Source organism: Cavia porcellus, unplaced genomic scaffold (genome assembly GCF_034190915.1).
Source record: "Cavia porcellus strain 051 isolate PalLab524CR breed Dunkin Hartley unplaced genomic scaffold, mCavPor4.1 scaffold_26, whole genome shotgun sequence".
Lineage (NCBI taxonomy): Eukaryota > Metazoa > Chordata > Mammalia > Rodentia > Caviidae > Cavia > Cavia porcellus.
The window spans coordinates 33415801-33439365 of NW_026947509.1; the positions used below are offsets into that span (position 1 = coordinate 33415801).

Consider the following 23565-nt stretch of genomic DNA (forward strand, 5'->3'; position numbering starts at 1 on the left):
CTTCCTCTTCAAGCAGCCCAGTAGGGTTTTCTGTTACCTGCAGCTACAAGTATCCTAACACAGAGAGGTCTGGGAGCTCCCAGGAGAATTTCAGAGCAGCAAATGTAAATTTTAAATAGAAATTAAAGCCACACACGGTGAGATCGGGTACAGTGGCGCATGCCTGTAACCCCAGCACTTGGGAGGCTGACGTAGGTAGGTCCCAGTAAGTTCAAGGTCAGCCTGGGCTATATAGTGAGACCCTATCTCAAGCAAACAAACAAACAAACAAAAAAATACAAAACCAAGCTCCCAGAATGTGGCAGTCATGACACAAAGGACTCCCATGTCCGGCTGTCCTCTGGCCCTGACTGTCACGTGAGTCTTTTCAGTCCCCTCCTGGGTGACTTCAGGAAGTGATGCTCCAGCCACATCCTCTGCCAGGCAGCCCGAGTGGAATCTTGATTTCACGCAGCACAGTGACAGCAGCCACGGCTTCCTGAGCTTAATAACAAAGGCACAACTGCCGACCACGTGATGGAACAGCCCTGAGCACACAGGCTGCCCTGCTGTCCCACAGTGAGATGCCCAGGGCAGTGTGATAGCCAGGATGGGACCAAGAGTCTGAGTCACGAGGGTCTCATCTGGAGAGCTCGGGGCAGGCCCCTTCCCTGGCCTTGCTTCTATATCTAGAAAAGGAGGCCCAAGTCTATGGGACAGGTGAGGGCCCGGTTCCCCTCCTCATGGAAATGCACCCTTCGTGCCATGTGGCTGTCCTGACCTCACAGCAGCGATCAGATCTCGGCCTCACGACGTATGGGAACTTCGCAGCAACCCAGGGATGCAGCATGGGCAGGCTTTTTGTTCATGCACTAGGGGTCAAACCCAGAGTGTCTGCACTCAGCTACAGCCCCAGTGCTTTATGTTTTGTTTTAAAACAGGGTCTCACCAGGTCACTAAGTTGCTCAGACTGGGCTCTAACCTGGGATTCTCCCGCCTCAGCCTCCTGGAGTGCTGAGATGCCACCACGCCTGGCTAGCACAAGCAGTTTTTAGCTTACTTTATTCTTGGCAAGAAGGGTGCAAGTGTTGGAGGGTGTGGGAGCAGCCGAAGAGACTCGTTTGCTTGTTTGTGCTCCTGGCTTGGGCAGCTGTCCCCATAGATGTCCGAAGCCTGTCCTGGCCTCTCTGCAGCTGCTCTTGCCTCAAACTCTCCCAGAACCAAGACCCAGGTCCTCCCTGGCAGTGGCAGGGGCCGGACAGCTCACTGTGGGTCAGGGCCCAAGACGGTCACTTCCCTAAGCAGAGCGTCACTTCCCCTTCCTGCTCCAGAAAGGAGATGGGATTCATGAGCACCCCTCCAGCTGGGGGACACATTTTCTCCAAGAGCTGAGCGTCCTGCCTACCTCTGGTGTCCAGGTGGGACAGAAGGTTTTTCTAAGGAGCCACTGCTTTGCAATCCCACGGGCCACAGGGGCCCTGACGACAGAGTCCCCGGACCACTGAGCAGAGCTGAGGGATGCTGGGCTCCAGGGGAGTTGTCTCCCTCCTGTCACCGTGGGGACCGCTGAGAATCTTCTAGACCAACCTTCCCTCCTCCCCGTCCCACTCAACTCAGCTGTCTCTGCTTACACTGTGTCTTTTCTTCTGTCCAAACTGCCGCCATCTTCCCTGCGGCCTTCCACTTGTTGTCCGGACTCGGCCTCCCCTTCTCTTTCTTTCCCTCTCTACCTTCCCCTCTTTTTTCCTCTTTCTCCGCTACCTTTCCCCTAGCAGCTCCTGTTATTCCTTCTGTTTTTCTTTTCCTCCCTGGCCTCACACCAGGGAGAACCATGTCAGTGTCCGGGGTCTCCCGGCTCACAAGGACAGAGGAAACGGGACAGAGGAGTCCCCCCTCTCAGCTGAGGTGGCACCTCCCCGTGAGACCAGCACAAGGCCACGCGGGGTGTGTGGCTGTAGGGAAAGCGCCCTAGTGAGCAGGACCTGGGGCCCAGGGCTTGGTTTGGGACCAGCTGCCTCCCTCGGGGACCTTGGGTTCTGGGGACACCAATGTGACTTCGGTGTGAGGGATGAGTGATTTAGAAACTGAAGCCAGGTCTAGAAAAGTGTGTGAGGGTTTCTTTTGCCTCAAAATGAAAAGAGGAACTCAAGTTAAAAGCAGCACCAGTAACTGCGAAGCCTCCTCTGGGAACCTCTGGGCCTGCGCTCCAGTTCGCCTTTCTCAGGCCTCTGCTGACCTTTATTTTAAGACGTGCACCTCTTTTTTTGGTTGCTTGATTGTTTTGTGAGGCAGGGTCTCACTATGGACCCAAGGTTGGCCTCAGACTCACTGTAATGCTCCTGCCTCAGCCTCCCAAATGCTGGGATTACAGGCATGCGCCACCATGCTGGATTAAGGTGTGTGTTTTCATAGGAAGGTGTGATCGAAATTCCCAGGGCACCACAGCGCCCTGTTGTCCTCTGTAGGCTACCAAGCTGGTCACAGGCCAGGGGTCAGGGTGGGAACCCTGTCCCCCAGTGCCAGCTGCCGTCTGTGAAAACTGGCCACTGGTGCCCCAGCTGAGGTGGCCCAAGGAAGCCATGCAGGTCCCCCGGATTCCAGCAGCCCCTCCTCTAGGACATCAGAGTCACATGCAGTCTGGTGGCTGCTGAGGTCCCCACCACTCTGCTCTCCTGGGACACAGGGAGCCCCAAGGCACCGACCTGCAGTGAGGGGCTGAATCACAGGGGTGCAGCTCGCCCTCAGCCCCAGCCCTGCCAATTACGTAGTGTGGCCAAAGTTACCTGCATTCTGTGCCACCCTGAAGCCCAGAGAGGCTCCGAACTTCACAGTCCCTGCAGGACTGGGGGCGACTCTATGTCAAGGAAGTCACCCCGCACAGCGAGAGCGCTCACGGGGAGCAGGCTCCAGGCAGCTGCGGTCTGCACGCGAGACAAGGAAGCCACAGCCTGGTGTCCCTTCCAGTCATACTTAGAGTTCCCCCCGCTTTGAAGGACTGGAAGAAACTGTGGGGGAAGAATATCAAAGGCACTGAGCAACTTTTAACCTGAAGTGCTGTGACTGCTCAGGAGGTCCCCTGTGCCCCCACACCCCGGAAGGACACCACGCTGCAGGGAAAGTTCACACCGTCCCCACATTGAGGCCCACTGCTGGCCTGCGCTGGCTGTGTCCCCGGCAGGTGACAGGCCCACATCAGAAACAACCATTCTATTTTGGGGTTTTCTTTTTTTTTTGAGATAGGGTCTCGATGTATAGTTCTGGCTGGCCTTGAACTCAACAATGGAGCTTGTGGCCATCCTCCTGCCTCAGTCTCCTGAGTGCTGGGATCAAAGGCCCAGCAGGCTCTGGAGCCGGCAGTGGGTCTGTCTCTCCACCTCTCACTTCTACTTTCTTTTCAGCTCAGCCCTCCAGCCTCCCGGTGCGTTGCTCCTCTGTGCCACATGACCAAACCTTGTCACTCCCAGCTGTCCTGCGCCTCTTGCCAGGACCCCTGAGGTCTGGGTAACACACGGGCAGGATCACGCAGGCATGCACAGAGCCTCCCACCCCACCCCCGCTGAGGACCCCAGGACCTGCGCCTTTTGCCTTCCTCCACCCTCCGTGTCCTCTCCATACAGCCAGATAAAAATAGCTTCCACAGCTTCCACTGTGGCCAGACAGAGTCCTTCCGTGTGTCCCTCAGGCCCGGGCCCAGGGTGGCCTCCCTGGGCTTGGGGCACTGTGATTTTTCTTTTTAAAATTCAGCCCTGAGTCCTGCGCAGTGAGACCCTGTGTGGTCACCGCTATGGCCACAGCTCTGCAGAGCAAGGCCCCGTCGCCTGCTGAGCCTCGGGGCCTCCAGCGAGGCCACCTCCCTTCTCTCTTTACCAAGCTGGACAGAGCCTGGGAAACGCACTGCACAACCACAAACGCAGACTTCCTCCTTCATCGGGGCTTCCTCCTCTGCCACAGAGCATTTTTCACACCCACGGGCATGGATGCTCCCGGGCGCATCTGCTTCTTCGGTCAAGGAGCAGGGTCACAGGGAGGGTCACGCTTTGCCCCAGAGCCACCCCTGGGGCTCTGGGAGGAGGACTGATAGCCTGGCCCTGAGGTCCATGCCACAGGGGACAGGTGCTGTCTCTTCGTCTGTGGGACAGCTTACCTGGACAGTGAACCTGTCGTCCTCATTGGGCAGGATCCTGTAGGTGTACACACAGTTCCGGTACCTGGAAGAGATGCAAGGCATCATCAGAACCCAGCAGGAGCTCGGCTCCTTGGCCCTGCAAGGACGGAGCCTCTGATACCCAAGGGATCTGGACGCTGTCCCTTGCTGCTGGCTGGCCACTGTGGGAGCCCCTCAGGCAGCAGTCCTGAGCAAGGCCCCCCTTTCCACCCTCCCAGCACTCGAAGAGCCTCAGGGAAGGGCTGGAGGGGTCTTTTGGGTGTGGACCCCGACTGGCTTCCGTGTCCCACGGCCGTGATGTCTGACCCACAGGTGCTTCCCAGCGGGAAGGGCCTCCCTGGCCTGCTCTTGGCTATGGTAGTCAAGAGAAGTGTGCAAGACAGAAAGCTGGAAACAGAAGTGATTCTGAAGCTGGGTGTGGTGGCATCTACCTGTAACCCAGAACCCAGGAGGCTGAGGCAGGGGGAACACTGCAAGGCTAGAGCCAGCCCGGGCCACATCATGAGTTCAAAGGCAGCCAGAATTACATATCAAGACCTTGTCTCAGCCCCCAACCCCTAAAAGACACGAACATTCTGGTGATAACTGTGCCAAGCGCCTGCCAAAACAGCCCTGCCTAGGTGCCCCAGCAGGACCAGGCTAAGATGGGGAGCCCCTGACTGCACCCCATGCACCACGTCCTGCATGAGGGCTTCTCAGGAACTAGAAGCCTGGGGGTCCCTGCTGACCCCCGGCAGGGGCCCGCTCTGCCATGGGAACCAGGCTTCCTTCTGGAAGTCACCTGGCCTTCTGTGTGCCTGACCCTCCATGAGCTCCAACACGTGCTGCTGTTTAACTCAGTTCTCAAGATGGTGTGGGACTTGAAAAGTAGTAAAACCATACAGGAAGAAATGAAATGAAATGAAAAACAAACATCTCCCTGTCAACCAGTATTTCTTTGCTACTTCTGTTTGTGATATGTTCCAGAACTTTTATTCACTTTGTTTTGGTACCAGGAATCAAACTCAGGATCTTGTGCTTATCAGGCAGGCACTGTGCCACTGAGCTATACCTGTGGCCCAGGACTTTTATTTATTATTATCTTCTTTTATTTTTTCGAGACAGATTAAATTTTAGGTTGACCTTGAACTCACTCTGTAGCCCAGGCTTTCCTTTCATGACTCCTTTTTAAAACCATGCATTAGTTGTCTTTTTTTTTCTTTTTTCTTTTTTTTAGGTGTTTGGAGACAGAGTCTCACTGTGGAGTTCAGGCTGGCCTCAAATTCATGGTGATCCTCCTGCCTTAGCTTCCAAAGTGTTGGTATTACAGGTGTGTACCACCGAACCTAATAGCAATTTGCTTTTTTCTTTAATTTTAATTTTCATTTTAATTTATGTTTTTTTGGGACAGGGTCTCACTGGGCAGTTCAGGCTGAAATCACAACAATCCTCCTGCCTCAGCCTCCCAAATCCTGGGATTACAGGTGTGCGCCCCCACACCCAGCTGTATAATTTGCTTTTTGAAACAACAACACAAAGGTCTCAGAGGTTCTTCCAGCAACAGAGAGATGGTTTGTCATCATCCTTGTCACATTTCAGCCCGGGAAATACAGCTGCACAGCCGAGGAGAATTCCATGATGGATGCTGTCTCCAGCTTCCCGCCTCTGTAAACAATGCGACTGGGGACATCTGTGTCCCCACGGCTTGTGTGCTTCTCACCGCAGCGCAGGGCTGGAGCAGAACGTGCACTCGTGGAAATGAGCCACGCACACACTGAGTGCCACACACGCTGCTGTTCATCAAGGACATTGCTAGACAGAGAGGCTGGGCTCCAAGGTGGGGACACTTGAACCTCTGCCCTCGACCACCACAGCAACAGCCAGCGAGGCCCTGCTCCTGCTCTCCGGATTCGGAAGTGTCCGCTGCCCACACCCTGCCAACCAGCTGCGGTCAGACTGCTTCGTCTTTGAGATCTACCAGGTGAAAGGAAAAATGACAGCTTGCTGACTGCCTTTCTTTATGAGAAATGTCCCACACGTTCTCCTCACTTGTTTTTCTTTGAATTCCTTTTTATGTCTTTGCCACACTTCTGTTCTTATATCTTCTTTTGCTTGTTTATCAGACTCAGATCTAGATCCGCTACAGTATATTTGGAGTTAACAGATTTTAACAATGTTTCTACTATTTTTTTCCTAGCTGTTTAGAAGTTTTGCATTTTTTTGTTTGTTTGTTTTGAGGCAGGGTGTCCCGATGTAGCCCAGGCTGGCCTTGAACTAGCAGTGATGTTCCTGTCTCAGTGCTGAGTGCTGGCATTACAGGTGTTCGCCTGTATCCTGGCCTGAGCTTTTACAGTTTTATGTGGTTTGCAATCTTTTATTGGATGGCTTTGAGTGAACAGATGATTAAAGGAAATGTTGGTGGCCGTTTTGGGACCCGTCACTTAAGTGCATCTCTCCATTCCACGCAGAAAACCTTCTGCCTGACTCTTGTCACTTCACTTCTGTCTTCTTGCCCCGTCCTATCTCCAGAGCCTGGAATACACCACAATCGCTGGACCAGAGCCTCAGGCCTCCCAAAGTGGCCTTCAGGATGCAGAGAAGCTGTGCCTGGCCACCTTGCCCGCCTGCCCGTCCCCAGGACGCCTGCTTCAGCCTCCTGCCGCAGAGCCAGTTTCTCAGGAGTCTTATCTCTCAGTCTCTGACACTTCCCCTGCAGATAAGCAAATGAGGGGCGGGAGCTGGCAGCGGAGGAGCTCGAAGGCCCCAAAGCTTCAGCCCAGAGTCAGCAAGCAGGGCCTGAGTCAGAGACACGGCGGTGGCCCTTCCAGTTTAATCAAGCTGCCGGCTTTCTGGAAGATGCTCTAGAAACACAGTAAGAAACAGCTCACAGCCTGAGATGGGAATCAGAGCGGGGATGACCAGAAGAGCAAGCCACTCTCCTCAGACAGATCTCAGTGGATGTTGATGACGATGTCTGGGACTGCAGTAATTTCACAAGCCTGGGGGCGCTGCAGGAAGCACCCCCACACCGCATGTTATGTGTGTACACATATACAGGTGCACGCACAGTACAGGTCCACGCATATACACAACATGCATGTGCACAGTGTAAATCCACATGCATGAAACACACCTATGCACACATGGATATGCACAGGACAGACACACGCGTGCACACACACGCACACACACAATCTTTTTTTTATCTTTTTGAGACAGTGTCTCGCTGTGCAGTTCAGGCTGGTCTTGAACTCGAAATGATCCTCCTGCCTCAGCCTCCCGAGTGCTGGGATTACAGGCATGAGCCACCACGCCCGGCTTCACACACACAATCTTAAGGAAAAATGTTTAAACAAAGCATCTGCCCGGACAGTGTCTGACAGCTGCTCTCTAGAGCATAACTCGACAGCCTGTTCGGGGTTCTTCTGGGGTGATGGGTCCCACTCAGCCTTTCCCTGCCCTTGAGGGCAATTTGGTGACAATCTGTGGGGCTGACACCAGCTCTCACGGTGGCTGTGGCTTCTCTTGGGGACCTAGTGGCATCTCAGGATGGTTATCTCAGGAATCTCCATTGGGGACCCAGCCAGGAAGCAGAAGTCCTCCCCACTCCCAGGGGAAGGAGCTGGGGCAGCTGTCACACATGGCTGTCACACATGGCTGTCACTCATGGCCGTCACCAACAGGCGCTGTGTGTGTGGCAGGTGCTCACTCTGCACCGAGCGGGGAGAAGGTGGATGGTGCCGATGCTGGCAGGCATCAGGTTTCCTCGAAAGCAAGAAGGCAGGGGAAAGGCTCGGGAAGGGATGCTGTGGCCTTGGATTTATTCCTGTAGATAATGTCGTGTCCCGCTCACCCCACCCCCAGACTGTTCCCCGCCAGGCAAGCTCTGGCCACTGGGCCCAGAAACACACAATCATGGTGAGCTCTGCCGGGAGCTGGAGACAGACTCAGTCCAGATGCGTTTCGCTCTAAGGATCGGCTTCCCCCACCCCGCCACGGTTTTTAAATCCCTCGGTCACTCTCGCTGTGTATCGTTTCTAATTTCTAGCACATTGGTGGCGTTTTCTGTCTCTTGGTGAAGTAACAGATGCCTGGAAGGGATGGGGTAAGAGATGGTCAAAATGGGGCGGGCTGCAAAGTCTGCATTCTAAAAGCCATCTCCAGGCATGGCAACGCACAACCACAATCCCAGCACTGCAGGAGGCTGAGGCAGGGAGGTGGAGCATTCAAGCCCTGTCTGGACAAGTTAGCGACTTAAGGAGAATGACCTCTATCTCAAAGGAAGAAATAACAAGGGCTGGGGATGTAGCTCAGTGTGAAGGTCCTGGGTTCAAATCCCGGTGCTAGAACATTTGGGACAACATAGAAAAAAGAGAAAAAGTCAGGATATCAAAGGTGTCCACTGTCCACCACCCCATGCCCCAGGAATCTCAGCCAGAAAGCATGAACTAGAGGTAACTTAATCTCTGAGAGAGAGAGAGAGAGAGACAAACAGACAGACAGACAGAGAACCAGTGATCACACACAGCAAAGACCAAGACTGAGAGCCCTGCCGGGAGTCACCCACATATCACACGGCTTAATCGCTTGGCCCTGCCACCTCTCCCTGGACCATAGGTCCTGGCGTCCCATCCCGATCCCTGCTCATCTTTTTTATTGTTTAGTCAGAGAATTTGGGCAGAAACTCACCCCACCCTATCCCTAAAATAAACAAATTTTTCTTGATGGTTCCTTATGGAAAGAAGGAAGGAAGGAAGGAAGGAAGGAAGGAAAGAAAGAAAGAAAGAAAGAAAGAAAGAAAGAAAGAAAGAAAGAAAGAAAAAAAGAAAGAAAGAAAGAAAGAAAAGAACACTCAGTGACCTGGGAACCTATCACCACTCCAGAGAGAGAAACTGCCTCACACAGCATCACAGCTTTGACAAAGCATGCAGGAAGGGAAGTCTGATTTGCAAACTCTGAAAGATTTCGGTGGAAGAATGCACTGAGCAAAATGAGCACAGGGAGAGAAAGAAAGCAGCTACAAAGCCAGAACCGGGCTGGGGCTGGGTGGGGTCAGTGCAGAATCCCACACAGGGACCGCAGGAAGGGCAGCTCTGTGTAGGGGAAAGTTAACCAGGAGGAAGCCTGAAAGCCAGTCAGGAAGCACAGACGGGACCAAAGATGAGAAACAGTGAAGACAGACCGCAGATCCTGTCCTCGGACGGCACAGAGATCGGTTGGTAGATGATAAACACAAGCCAGGCACAGTGTGTTTGGCGCATGCCTCTCATCCCAGCACTCGGGAGGCTGAGGCAGGACTGCTGTGACCAGCCTGGGCTACACAGCAAGAAATTATCTCAAAAAAGAAATATACAAACAATATATACACAAAAACAATATGTAAAGAACATATCTATAACACAAATAAACAACATATATACAAATACAAATTATATATATGTATACCAAAAACAGAACAGTTGAAACAGCCTAAGAGCATGTGCCTTGACTATCAGGAAATTAAATGGATAAACCTCTGCCAAACAGAATAAAGGGAAGAAACGTACACAAGCAAGCTAAGCGTTTCTCTTCTGCCCTCCCCACTGGGTTGGACTCCTCCCTGCCCTTCTCCCTCTCCCGGGTGCCCAGGGTACTGTGCACATTGGAGGCACCCGCAGCCCGAGGGGAAGGGAGGAGACAGTGGCCGCAGGCCCCACCCTAGCTGCTGCGGCTCCTGCGGCTGCGGGCTGAGTTCCTCCTCTCCGTCCCCGCCCCCTCAGCGCACAGCTCAGGCAGGGTGAACCGCAGCTGCCACCGCACCAGGTTCTGGTGACACGGTCCCTGCTGCCCCTTCAGGTCCGAGGACCGCCAGCGAGGGTACTTCCCCCTCCTCTCCATCTCCCTTTAACACACCACCCACTTCCTGCGGGGATTGTGGCCACCACCCAAAAGCCAGACGAGGAGAAAGGAAGGAAGACGTGGAGGCAACAAGAGAAACGCGACCGTCACACGTTGCGCGATCAGTCAGGAAACCCGAAAGCCTCATCCAATGGGCCGTTTGCTGACATTTGTATGGGACGAATCAGAATGACGTGAGAAACAAGAGAAAGCTAGACTGAAGGCCAAAAGGACACATGACGTCACAGAATTGTCCATAACGCCTCCAAAGGAGAGTGGCTCTGCCTGATTTTTTTTTTTTTTATATTTCAAGAATCAAGCTGTAAGGAGGCTGAGGCAGGAGGATCACTACAAGATTCAGGCCAGCCTGGGCTGCATAGTAAGCCTCTGACTTAGAAAATCAAAAGGAAAAAAAAAAAAATCAGGAACCAGATAACGATGACATGACTCTTAACCATAACACAACCAAATCTCTCACATCTATGAAGACAGAAAAAATATAGTAACTATATCTATAAAATATATTATATGGTAAGTAATATCCGGAGTACAATTAAAGCAGCCATGATTAAGAATAGATTGTTTTGGTCATATAAAAATAGTTTAATGTTAGAAAAAGTATACGACAAGGCTGCTCTGCCCGCCAGCAGCTGTGCAGCAGACACACCAAGGACGTTTGAGGAGACTCAGTTACTCAGGCCTTCAGAAGTCTGTGTGCCCAGGAGAAGACCACTCTGCCTGACAGGAAGAACAGCCTTGGCTGACGGCAGCGCGGTCCTTGCCAAGTGACAATACTGCACGGGTCCCTCCGACCAAGGCCACAAGGGAGTCTCTCAGGACTCCTCCTGGGGTGGGTCACTTCTTTCCACAATGTTCTTCATGGCAGAAATTACTCAGGTGAGGTTTGGATAAAGATGGGTTACTTGAGAAAATCCACATAAATCTTTATTTTATGCCAGGCATTAAACTACGCCCAGTGAGATTAAAGGGTCCAACATGAAAAAAGTCATGAAATCCGAGTAAGAGTTGTAAGTACCTGGAAGGACCCCATAAAATGATAATTTATAGATATGAGAGGCATGTGGAACACACAGCAGATGTTTATTTTAAAAAATTGTATTATAATAAAAGACACATTGCCGCAAATCCCTCTCAAAATATTTCTCCTTGTTTCAAAGAAACTCTCCCATTCTCTTGACACTTTTTCTTTTTGCACCAGGAATCGAACACAGGACCTTGTGCTTATCAGGCAGGTTCGGTGCCACTGAGCTATACCCCCAACCCCTTTTTGTGCAATTCTGAAGCAGTTCTAGTCTTCTTCCCTTAAAGTCTTTATGAGATAAGATAAAAAATACATCAAGTGTTGGGGCAGGGATTTAGCTCAGTGGCATAAGCACCTGCCTGGCAAGCTCGAGGTCATGAGTTCAATCCCCGGTACCACAAAAAATAAATAAATAAATAAATAAATAAATAAATAAATAAATAAATAAAATAAAAATACACCAAGGGCCATCAACAGAAAGATAAGCTTGTAAAAACACAATGGTACCCTTGTCCACTTACTCGTCAGATTTAGTACTGGGGGACTTCTGGCTCAAGCCCCAAATCAAAATGATCATGAAAGATCAACACTTTTGATTCAGTTCAGGACATCAAGGCAGCCACACAACACAACTAAAGACCCCAGGACTGCTGCAGGAAGTGGCCAGAATGGGGAGATGGAAGTAAGGGGGATGTTTTATGTGATAAATTAAAAAAAATAAACATCCACTGTGTTTGGCAATCATGCCTCCTGTAGGAGAGTTCATCAAGAAAGACATAAAAACAGTTTGAAATAATGTGGAATGGCTGAAGCACAAACAAGAGACTTCCCAATAGTCGTTAACCAGTTACCATAGGCTGGTATCTTTAGGGATAAGGGATCCTTCCCCAAAGTAGCAAAACTATAAAGTAATCAGAAGTAATCATAATGAGAAAGACACAAGATCTATGTGGAAAATTTTACAAAATTATAATCAGAGATCATTGCTATAGTGCTGAGAAGACAAATATTACTAAAATGTCAAGTGTCACAAGTTATATTTGGATTTCATGCTATTCAAATCAAAGGCCCAAATACTAGGGTCCCCTTCAACTTGACAAAATTATTACCTGGTTCATTTGGAAGAATACTTGAAGTAATATGAAAATCTTGAAATCAAGTATTTTATAAAATCATGGAAAAATGCATCTGATGTGCTATAGACACAATACATCAAAAAGAGTAAATGAGCATGAAAAGGATGTGTAAGGGTTAATTAAACTAGAAGTGGTGTTGCACACCCATAATCTCAGCACTCGGAGGCTGAGGCAGGGGGATCACCATGAGTTCAAGGCCAGCCTGAACTCCACAGTGAGACTCTGTCTCCAAACACCAAAAAAAAGAAAAGACAAAAAAAGACTTAGTTAATACATAGTTTAAAAAAGGAGTCATAAAAGGAAAGAAATAAAATCAAGGGGAATAAATTATTCAGGTTGAGATTTGGGTAAAGATGGGTTCCTTGAGAAAATACACATAAATCTTTTACACCAGGCATTATAAATTAAGCCCAGAGAGATTAAAGGATCCAACATAAAACAACAAAAAACAGAAACAGTAGCTCATAACCACTCATCTGTTTTTGCCAAGTCCAAATTTTTGCTAAGCACATGACACACATTTTCCATCCAATGCACCCACGCCTCCTGCGGTGAAGAATTCTTAGCATCGGTCTTCAGATAAGGGGAAGCCAGGCCCGGAGCAGGTCAGTCAGCGAAGACCTCTCCCTCAGCCCGGTCGATGATCTGTCAAGATGCTGCCCTAACCTTCCTGTCGCCCCAGGGAGAACAAGCTGTATGCAGAACTGTCCTCCCGGCCAAAGGAAGAAATCACAAGGGAAAAACCTGCGTAGACCTTGCAAAAAATTTACAATCTTTGAATGTCAAAAGAAGGATACAGTTTAGAAGCAAACTGCACTGAAAAGATTTGCAACAAATATGACCTCAACAATTCATGCATGCAGATAATGGAAAATCTGTAGCTTGAACAGAAGAAAAATGGCAAAGACAATTGAACAGACCACCACGTGTCACCTTTCAACTTAATGACTTTTTAAATGAAAATATGCTGAATAGAGATGCTGGAGCAAGGTGGGCATTTCCTTCTCCTGCCTGTTGGAGCAAAAATTGGTACAAAATCTCTGGAAAGCAATTTGTCATTCTCTATGAAAAGCCTTCCAAACATTCCTGTCTTCAATATAGTAATTCCACCCCTGGGAATCTAGAACCAGAAATGTGAATAACAGCACTGCACCTGCACCACAGGCGTGTTTACAACAGCAAGACATCGGAGGGTCTTGTGTGTCTGACAACAGAAGCACCGGACTGTGAAGAACCGCACATCATTTAATTCCATACGCCCGGTGTGGTACTTAGGACAGAATCTTAACTCACTGGGGAGAAGTGCTAACGTGGCGAGAAGCCTCAGGCTGTGATGAGTCTAGATAATACAATACATGATGTACTTCATATTAGCACATTTATATTATACGCGTTGGAGGCCAGCTCTCTGCAGGGTAGTTCATAATTTGTAATTGAAGTCAAATATTCGGGCCCTGGTACTTGTTCATATGATAGTTTCTTATTAAAGGGAACAAAAGCTTCCTGAGCATGGTGGCCCAGCACTCAGGAGGCTGAGGCAGAACTGCTGCCAGTTCAAGGCCAGCCTGGACTGCAAAGTGAGACACTGTCCCCTGCCCCCCACAAAAAGCCAGAGCGGGGGACAATAAAGTATATGCACCGAAGGGAGACTTGGAGACTTTGCAAGATGGCAGAACCAGTTCCAGAGTCCAGAGAATCTGGTCCACATACGTGACCTCACAACTGCTCACCCCCTTTGTCCCCTGGGGCAAGGGGCTGCTGTAGCTGTGGACACCCCCAGGGAGCACTGTCCCACCCCCAGGGGGACACTCTGGGCTCTGCTGACTTCCTCAGTACTCTCCCCTCCTCCTGGACCTGAGCCGGGACCTAGGATGCTAAGGATCCCATTTCCCCCCACCCTCCCATCTCCCTGATCCACAGTGTTCCCCGGGGTCTGCAGGGCACTCTTCCCTTCCTCCACCCAGACCCTTCCTCAGGCTCATGGGCCTCAACCCGTCCCCAGCAGCTGCAGCCACTCATGCGTCATCCAAGTCCTCTTCCTGTCTCCATCTCCTTGAGCGCTTCCTCTGAGGAGGCCGCATGACAGCTCAGTCTCCCCAGGCCTCCAGGAAGTCCCAGACATGACACAGCCTCCGCTGTCCTCTCCTTCCCTATGCAAACCTGCCCTCACAGGTCTGTCCTATGCTCCTCTACCTCCAAGTTATCACTATTCACTTTTTAGTTCATAAAAAAAATAGTAGTGCACCTATCATCCCAGCATGCAAGAGGCTGAGGCAGGAGGATTACTGTGAGTTTGAGGCCAGCATGAACTACATAAGGAGACCTTGACTCAAAAAATAGGCCAGCTGTATTTTTATGCATGCAAAGGGCTCCCTGGATGTTTGCCACATCTCCATGTCCTCCTATCTCCTGTCAATGACCCAGGGACAGCAGCACAAAGACAGTCCAATTCTTCCAATATGCAAAGCATCTGAATAGATATTTCTTCAAATAAGTTATTTGCAGCATCAGTAAGCTCATAAAAAGACATTCAACATCGTTAACCATCAGAGAAATGCAAATATAGACCCAGTAAGGTGCTACTTCACACCCAGGAGGCTATAATAAAAAGACAGGTAAGAGCGAGTGTTGGGGAAGTTGTAGGGAAATTCCAGCTCTCGGAGGTGGGTAGGGAGAGTGGCAAGTGGTGTGGTGATCTCTAAAACAGTCCATCATTTGCCCAAAATGATAAGTGCAAAATTACCACGTGACCCAGCAGTTCCACTCCAGGTGCCCACTGGGTGTGAGCACTAACACAAACAGGTTTGCGCCAAAAGCTTGTTCACAGCAGCGTTATTCATCCTGGTCAAAGAGCAGGAAGAACACAGTTGTGCCTCAGCTGGAGAGTGAGGAGATACAGTGTAGTGGATCCCGGAGAAGGGTGATTAGCCACAGAACGAATGGTTCATACTGCAGAGCAGACGAACCCGAAGGCTGTTGTGCTAATGGTGAGCAAAGTCGGATGCTGCAGACCACATGCTACACAGTTCCATGTATTAACAATGCCTGGAACAGACAAATCCTTGGACACAGAAACAGATTGATTGGTTGCTGCCTGGTGTTGGGGGAACAGGCGAACAGGGAGCAAATGCTAAGGACAAGTTAGCCAGGCGAGGTGGTGCACGCTTGTAATGCCAGCACTAAGGAGGCTGAGGCAGGAGGATCACTGTGAGCTCAAAGCCTGGGTTATGTAGAGAGTTCAACACTAGCTTGAGCTACCTAGCAAGACTGTCTCAAAAACCAGAGAGAGAGAGACAGAGAGAGAGACAGAGAGAGACAGAGAGAGACAGAGACAGAGAGAGACAGAGAGAGACAGAGAGAGACAGAGAGAGACAGAGAAACAGAGAAAGTTCTGCAATCAGATAGTGTCATTGGCTGTATAACCTTGCGACTGTACTAAAAAACCTCTGACTTATACACTAGTACATGAAGGGCGATGTTAAGGTATGTCGATTATGTATCAACTTAAAAAAACCCAGCGTACAGGCAGCTTTATCCTGCTTTACCATGTGGACCCTGGGCAGGAAAGTTAGCATTTCCCATGCTAGTGTCCCACTCGGCCAGGCACCTTCATTCCTGAGGTCAATGTAAGCTGGTGCAAGTGAGGGGGGAACCCAAGAGCCATTCCTGGGTCTCTGGGGCAGGGCAGAGGCATGTTTGGGGCCCCAACTCATCCCATGACTGGGCTCTGTGTGCCAGGAGACAGGGCCATTCAATCCAGGCCTGCTGAGATCTGCATGCAGGTGTTTGATCTGTCCAGTAGGCAAACATGCAAAACACCCTGGCCAGTGCCTAGCTACACCAGGTAGGCTTGCCCTGGGGTTCTGGGTGTGGCCTCAGAAAGCCTGCAGAGACTTGCCTGTCACTTGACCTAGATTCTCTCCTAGTCCTGCACAAAGAAGCTCGGAAGGGGCTCTGGACAAACCACATTGGCCTGTCACTCATGTAACAGGTACTGCCAGGTAGGGGGACTGGCCACTAACTGTATTTGCATAAAGTAATTACTGAGATCTGGAAACTCAGCCAGAGCTCTGGAGGGGGATGGACACATATAACACCTCTGCTGGACTTTTGTGACCCCCAAGTCTCTTCCCCATGGTTCCCCCACCTGGGGCTCTTTCTCAGGCTTTCCCTCCTGCAGGCTCCTCTGCCTTTCTCTTTTTCAAGAACAGTGTTCAAAGCCAAGCGCGGTGCACACACCTGCAATCTCAGCTACTCTGTGAGGCTGAGGCAGAAGAATGATAAGCTTAAGCCCAGCTTGGGTAACTTAGCAAAACTCGATCTAAAAATAAATTGTAAAAAGGGCTGTGGATGTAGTCAGGTGGAAGTTCCATGCTCACTTCTCAGGACAGCAAAACAGCAGCAGCAACAATACAACAACACTGTGTGCAAGTCCTGGTGCTGCCGTGTATGGATGGGCAAACCCAGCATGTTCCATAACCTTTCTGTGCCTCGGTTTCCCCTTGTGTAAGGGAGTGATTGCAGTACTTCCTCTGCAGGGAGACGGGGTAAAGTGTGGGCAGAACCTTGACTGTCACGTGGCTGCTCGGTCCCGGTCTGCTGACTGCCACCGAGCCAGCGCTAACCCTCCTTTTGCGGGCTGCACAGGTTGGGGGCCCACTCTTCTAACATGCTTTCTTCCAAGGAGGGGGACAGTGGCCATTAGCAGCCTTCTTATACGTTTTCTGTTTTTTGAAACAGTGTCTTGCTGTGTTGCCCAGGCAGGCCTTGAATTCACAGTGATCATCCTGCCTCAGCCTCCCCAGTGCTGAGATTACAGAGGTGCATCTCCACACCCAACCCTCTTATACTTTCCCCCCTTTCCTGCTGTGTGCCAAGACTACCAACCCCAGGGCTATCTGCTACTGCTCCTGGATGGACCCTGACCTCCATCACTGGGTCTGGGTGGCTGTGAGGTTGCATACTGGGGAGCTGAACATCCTCCTGCCACAGCAGCCGGATCAGGCGCTCGTCTGAGAGCCACACACACACCTGGCCCTCATCTGCAGGGAGCCCCGTGGGACATGCCCTTGCCCCAGGGCCAGGGATGCTTCCACAGTGGGCTGGCTGGCCACACCCTGACAGCCCGGCCTTCATTCCAGCCCAGCTGTGCAGATGGGGCAGGGGAGGCCACCCCCACCGACCTGCAGACCTTTCGATGCCCAGTCTGTTCCTAAAGGCCGCCTCTGCTCTGGCACACAGGGCCGGGAGGGGTGCGGTCCCACTTGGCCCAGGAGAAGGGCATGAGTTTGTCGTCTTTGGGACATCCTCCATCCATGGCAGGCTGATGTCCTCGGACTGACCCTAGGGGGACAGCGAGGGTGGCACAGAGCCTGGCGCCGCTAGCACTGTAGAGCCCTGTGCACGGAAGGCAGAGCTGTACTCAAGTCTTGCATCCTCTACCGGGTCCCCAGCTCCACAATCAATCAGTCCCCAGGATGCAGCTCCAGGCGAGCTCAGAGCAGAGTTTCCGCATGGCTGAGGAGAGATCAAAGCTTTCCTGCCCGGTGTAGGTGACAGCGCTGACCACTCTCGAGGAAACTAAGGGCAAGGGGCCAAAGTGCGCCGAGTCACGTGTGCAGTGCTGAGCGGCAGCCTTGTCTTCCTGCGCCCCGCCCTGTTCCGCCCCAGAGTCGCCTCGCGCCTTCTCCTGACGCAAGGGACCCAAACCGCGGCGCCAGGCTCCCACCCAGAGCTCTGAATATCTTAGCCGGCAGGTGGAGGTCCCCCCAGTACCCCCTCAGCACAGTGGACCAGGGAGGATGAGGTCCGGGCACCAACGGGGTGGGGAATGGGTCCTTTCTCCATGCACGTTGCCAAAGCAGAAGGGAGGCGGGGTCCTTGCAGCTGCCTTGCTTTGGAGGGTGTTTTCGGTTGTTTTCTTTTTGGTTTTTGGAGTCAGGGTCTTGCTGTGCAGTTAGGCTGGCCCTGAAGCCATGATGTAGCCCAGGCTGGCCTTGAGCTCACAGTGATCCTCTGCCTCAGCCTCCTGAGTGCTGGGATCCCAGTTAGGTTTTAGTTTTTATATCCCTTTCACTGGCAAAATCAAAGGTGGTGTCTCCCAGCATCAGGGATGGTTTGTTGCTCTGAGGTGTCCTGTACTACAATGGGCTCCCCCCAGGAGCAGCCCTGAGGGCCCTGAGGCTTTGTGACACCAGATTTGGTCCAACAGAGCAGTGTGGTTCACAGCCCAGAGCACACGGCGCAGGGGAGGTGGAGGAATGCACGCACATCTTGGGCCCAGGTGCCAGTTCTGCCCCCAGCCAGATTGGCAGCCGAGGATAAAAGCTCTGGCTGCTCCACTTGTTCCTGGCAAAGTCAGCCATTGGCTGTTGCTGCTTGCTATGGCCCCGGACTCAGGATGCTCAGGTTGGTGTCAGAGGGACCCGAGCTCTGGCCTGTGAGCAGAGCACATGCAGGGCGCCCGTGCTTCACAGCCATGCCTGTGGCCAAATCCCCCGGGCAGCAGAGATGAGCACACAGGCAGGGGCACAGGCTGCACGGGGAGGAACAGCAGTCCATTTGCCTGCCTGTGAAGGCTGCCAGGTCCCTTTGTCTGGCGCTCCAGGAAGGCACACCGTGGTCAGCCAGCTGCAAGTCTGGCTGGTCTCTAACTCAGGGGCAGGAGCAGGAGGTGGGCAGCACAGGCCACGGGGGTCAGGTGACCGGGGTGCTGACCCCATTACACACATACACACATGCACACACATGCACACACATCCCTCACCTGCAGGGCAGAGCACTTTGCAGGCACCTCGGCCATGGTGAGGATGGAACAGACCCAGTAATGCTTAGCCCAACAGGTCCCTGGTGAGTCAGGGCTCGGAACAATGGGGCTGGGCTCCATCACCCACTTCCCTCCTTCCTGGAGGCGGGCAGGGCTTCAGCTGCCCAGATGGACCTTCCTGCCAGCTCAGGGACACTACCTGAGATGTTTGGGTGAACACACCCTTCCTGACTGCACCCTGGCACTGAGTTGGACGTGGTTAGACCACAGGCTGCAGGGCCGGCCTCCCTCCCTCCCAGGTGGAACAGAAGGGGGTGCTAAAAAGGAACCTTCCACAGGCAGCTGCTTCTGTGTGGTTGGGCTCACTGGTGTATTCAGCAACGGCCACAGGCTGGAGCAGGATGAGGGAGTCCCTGGGGGCAGAGACCCAACGGCCAGGACCCAGCTGGGAGTTGGGAAGGAGACAGGCCCATGTGAGGGGAGCAGCTGGCGGTGACTTCCTCTGCTCTTGGGGCCCAGAAAGCAACTTCTGGGTGAACTGAAACCTACCCCAGATTCTCAGCTCCCCTGAAGAGCGGATTTTTCCGGACCCCACAGCTGGGCGCAGGAAGGTCTGCTCTGGCCATGGGCATGGAGCCATTCTCGGGGTTTCTAAGCCAGGCCCCTCTGCCCAGCATCTGAGCTGAGCCAGCTGCCAGTTAACACATGCCTACATCCTGGCAGAGCCTCCTGCTGCCAGGGCTGCCCCCTGGGAATACGCCTTGTGACCAGGCCCAGAGTGGTTCCCTGAACCCCACAGCCAGGGTCCATTTATGGACTCCCCAGCAAACGTGGCAGCAATGTGCAAAGCAGGTCACCACGTCCCCTGACACTGGAACGGCCCATCCCAGCCCCTTGCTGTCCCCAGCCCCTGCCGTGGACCCTCAGTGGCCCTGGGGTTGGGCACTGAGGCCTGGGAAGAAGATTCAGGTACTCACAGCACGCAGAGCGCGTACGCCCGGGAGATGGACTCACTGGCCCGCACCAGGAAGCTCCCATCCTTGCCGGCCCTGGACAGCAGCTCCTCCGCCTTGGAGCGGGTGATGTTGCCATGGTTCCAGCTGGAGACCATGGTGGGCGTGGGTCTCCTGCGCTGGAGACCTGCCGCCTGTCCCCTCCGGTCACCTCTGTTGCTGCCACCAGCTTCGTTGACTGCCTGACTTCCTGTTTCAAGTGCTCAGCGAGGGAAAGGAAACTGTGCTGCAGAGGACTTCCTCATTACAGACCCAGCAGAGAAGAGAGGCCCAGCGTCCATCTTCCCACCTCCCTTGCCGGGGATTGGCCCCTCCCTCCTTCTCTCTGGCCCTTGCTTTCCCCGGGAAGGGTCCCAGCCTCCAGCAGCACGCTACGTGAGCCCAAGTCCTGCCTGCAGGGAGCACGCCTCCCTCATTGCCAGGAGACACACTGGTTTCCAGAGCAAAGTGGCCTGGTGGCCGGCAGGGACTTGCTCACGTGGGATGGACATCCTGGTCACACCCCTGAGCCTCCTTGTCTACCCTCAGGCCATCTAACTCCCCGCCCACCCCCACACACCCAACAGTGGCCAGAGTCAAATGGACGGTGGGACAGCACAACCTGCCCCTCCCCCACAGGGACACCTGCGGCCTGGCTGCGCCCACCCCCACCAGGACTCCAGGAGCCTTGAGCAGCTCTGTGACTCCATCACACCCATCTCCTAGGGGCGAGCAGGCTGCACTGGTCCTTCCCCGACTTGAACTTGACTTAGATACACAGGGCCCAAGGGCTCAGGACACTGACAGGCTACTGCGCCACTGCAGGTGGGGTGCTCCCCACTGGACCTCAGGGGAAAAGGACCCACACTGGCCACCTAGTGGAGAGTGACACTCCTTCCTGACTCCTGCATCACAGCAGAGTCCGGGGTGGCTGGTCAGTGTCCAGTACCAACAGGTTTCTGGGGAGCCCAGAGGTGGACGCTGTCCCTTGACAAAGATGGGCGCCCTCAGTCCTGGGGTTGGAGGTTACTTACTGTACACATGACGAGCCCTGCCCCCCACTCCCACATCAGATCTGGCCCCCAGGATGGCACAGCAAACCCCCCTTCCCAGGAGCTTCCCACAGCCCCACACGGACCTGCAGGAGTTCAGTGGAATTTCCCATCATCGCTCAGGCCTCGGCTTCTGGCCTACCCAGAGGCCATGGCCTCCCACCTCACACACGGTAGGTGAGTCTCCAGGTGGGCAGGCCCAGGCTGGCACGAGGTGCAGGATCTCATGGTGACAAAAGCTGACCTCGTGCTCTTCCTACCCCAAGCAGCTGGTTCCTGAGGACATTGGCCCTGCTGCGGCCCAGTATGCAGCCCCAGCGCCCCACGGCCCAGCTCAGCTCCGCCTCACCAGCCCTCTGCTTAGGACTCTGCCGGCTTCTATGCCCTGAGCACGCTGGCACCTTTCCTTTCCTTGGGCCACCACCTGCTCGCTCCCTGTGCCCTGCGCTCCCCTGGGGCTCTGTCCACAGTCCTGGCCCCTTTGTTCCTGATCTGTTTTCCTCTAGGCCCCTAAGACTGGTCCAAGACCGCATCTGAGACCCATTCACTCACAGGCAACTTCCTCCCACACCACTGCTCTGGCCCACTCATCTTCATTCCCACCAGCCCCACCTTTCAACCCAGAGTGAGCCCGACACACCCCTGACACACTGCACAGCACACACAAGACACATGTTTGACAACCCCCCCACTCCCTTCATTCCAGGGCCCCTCCCGTCTGGCTCCCTTCTGAGTGACCTGACACAGTCAGCGGCCCTGTCCCCCGAAACCTCAGCATCCAGATGGCCCAGGTTGGGGCCCAGGTGGACATTTTTTTTAAAACTCCTAAGCCCAATGCTGTGTGGAGGACAGGATAGGAAGGGCCAGTCCGTGTACACTCAAACAGGCTTGGTGTACAGCGTCAGCTGCAACTTGTAAGACAGACATAACTCCGCCAGAGAGTACACCTTGTGCTAACTTGCTTCAAAGACAGACCGGCTCAGTTAAAGACAGTGACTGAGCCTGCTCACTCCCCCGAGCCTCTGACCTTCCTGCTGTATGATAAGAAACCCCTTCAGCCCAGAACAAGTCTGCCTGACAACACATGACCTGGCCTGAGTGACCAACTATAAAATAACCTGCTATCTGCCTTTTGTACTTCCTGCCTAACATATGTAAGTGTCTGTTTAACCCCAAGGTGCGGCTGGTGATTTGGAACTGTTGCCTCAGCCCCCTAGGAACTCCTCCGTGCCTATGTGTCCTCCATCCGATTCAGTCCTGGTTTTTCCACAACAGTCCCACAGCTGGTGCATGTGTGGGTGGGAGGTGGGAGCTGCATGGTGGAGGTGGTGGCTGCCTGACACCTGGCTGGAGTCTCCAGGGGCTGTGGAGTGACTGCCCAGATGCTGTTGGCAAGGGCACAGAGGGTACAGGACAGGTGTCAGCCCCTTGCTGCTCTCAGTGCCCAGGGTGACTTGGAGGGACAGTACCTCATGGGTGCCAAGCTCAGGGCTCTTCAGCATCCAGTCAGCTCCCATGTTGAGCAGAGGTTTGGAAAGCAGCTGAGGGAGAGGAGAGGTAGGACTTATGGGGGCCCAGGCCAGGCTGGGGGACCCTGCTTGTGGTACTGCCTCTCCTGGATGCTCCTTGGCAGCAGAGGGAGAATTGGAAAATTTCTGGGGAATCAGGTCAGTGAGCAGCACTCAGGTGGTCTGGCGGCCCTTGGTCCCAGGCACTCGATCACCCCTGGAGGGACAGACAGAAGGACAGACAGAGCTGGGTCTGAAACCTCTTGGCCAGGTGGGGCTATAGGAGCAGATCACACAGGGACACCCTCTGGTGGTGTGGCCAGGGTGGCTCTACCACGGGCAAGATGCAGGATGGTGTCAGTGTCTTAGAAGGGGCCAAGGCAGGAAAGGGACCTCAAAGCCACCTCAGAGGGACAGGACTGGGGCAGGAGGCACCACTCCCTCATGGGCAGGTCTCAGCTCTAAGGAACCGCCCAGGCGCCCCTGCCTGGCCTATTCACAGAAGCCCTGGATGATGCGCCAGGGCCCTTACTGTTTGAGGAAGGGAGAGGACACAGCAACTGGGGAAGTCATTGAATACAACAGGAGCTGCGACCACCATTGTGTGACAACCCGTCCCGGCCACAGGACCCAGACACTCACTCAATGGCCGTTCTAAATGTTGCCATGAGAGCATCTTTTAAGGCTGAGGTAGCACTGACGTCAGCCGGCCACCAGCTCGGCGGTCAGGTCAGCCCCACTCCATCAGCCACAGTCCCAGGAAAGAGCTGACTGCAATACTAGTCACGCTGGGGCTCCAGCCCTGGCCTACTTTTCGGGCTGTGGATTTGCCGGATCCTCGGCCAGCGAGCTGCTTCCGCAAACACATTTGTCTACTGCTGTCTGTCTGCCTACCCACCTATCTGCTGGTCATCTACAGCCATGCATGCCATAGATATAGTATGTGGTGCACATCTGCAATTTCAGCACACAGGAGGCTGAGGCAGGAGGATCAATGTGATTCGGAGGCCAACCTGAAATACATAGTGAGACCCTGTCTCAGAACACTGAAAATAAATAAATAAAATAG

At 53.1% G+C, this 23565-nt stretch overlaps 1 protein-coding gene across 2 annotated transcripts in view; it reads right to left on the minus strand.

Moving 5' to 3' along the window:
• The window catches only part of Inpp5d (inositol polyphosphate-5-phosphatase D), an 84784-nt gene extending 64477 nt beyond the window's left edge, over positions 1–20307 (minus strand). The window contains exons 1-2 of one of the 2 annotated variants that reach the window (XM_013157665.3): positions 19922–20307; positions 4124–4187 (exon numbers count right to left, since the gene is read on the minus strand). In XM_013157665.3, the coding sequence (XP_013013119.1) occupies positions 4124–4187; positions 19922–20055 (198 nt within the window). In that variant the 5' untranslated portion in view covers positions 20056–20307. The remainder of the gene's footprint in view (positions 1–4123; positions 4188–19921) is intronic. The other variant, XM_003474408.5, reaches the window with a different exon arrangement.
• Positions 20308–23565: the final 3258 nt, after the last annotated feature.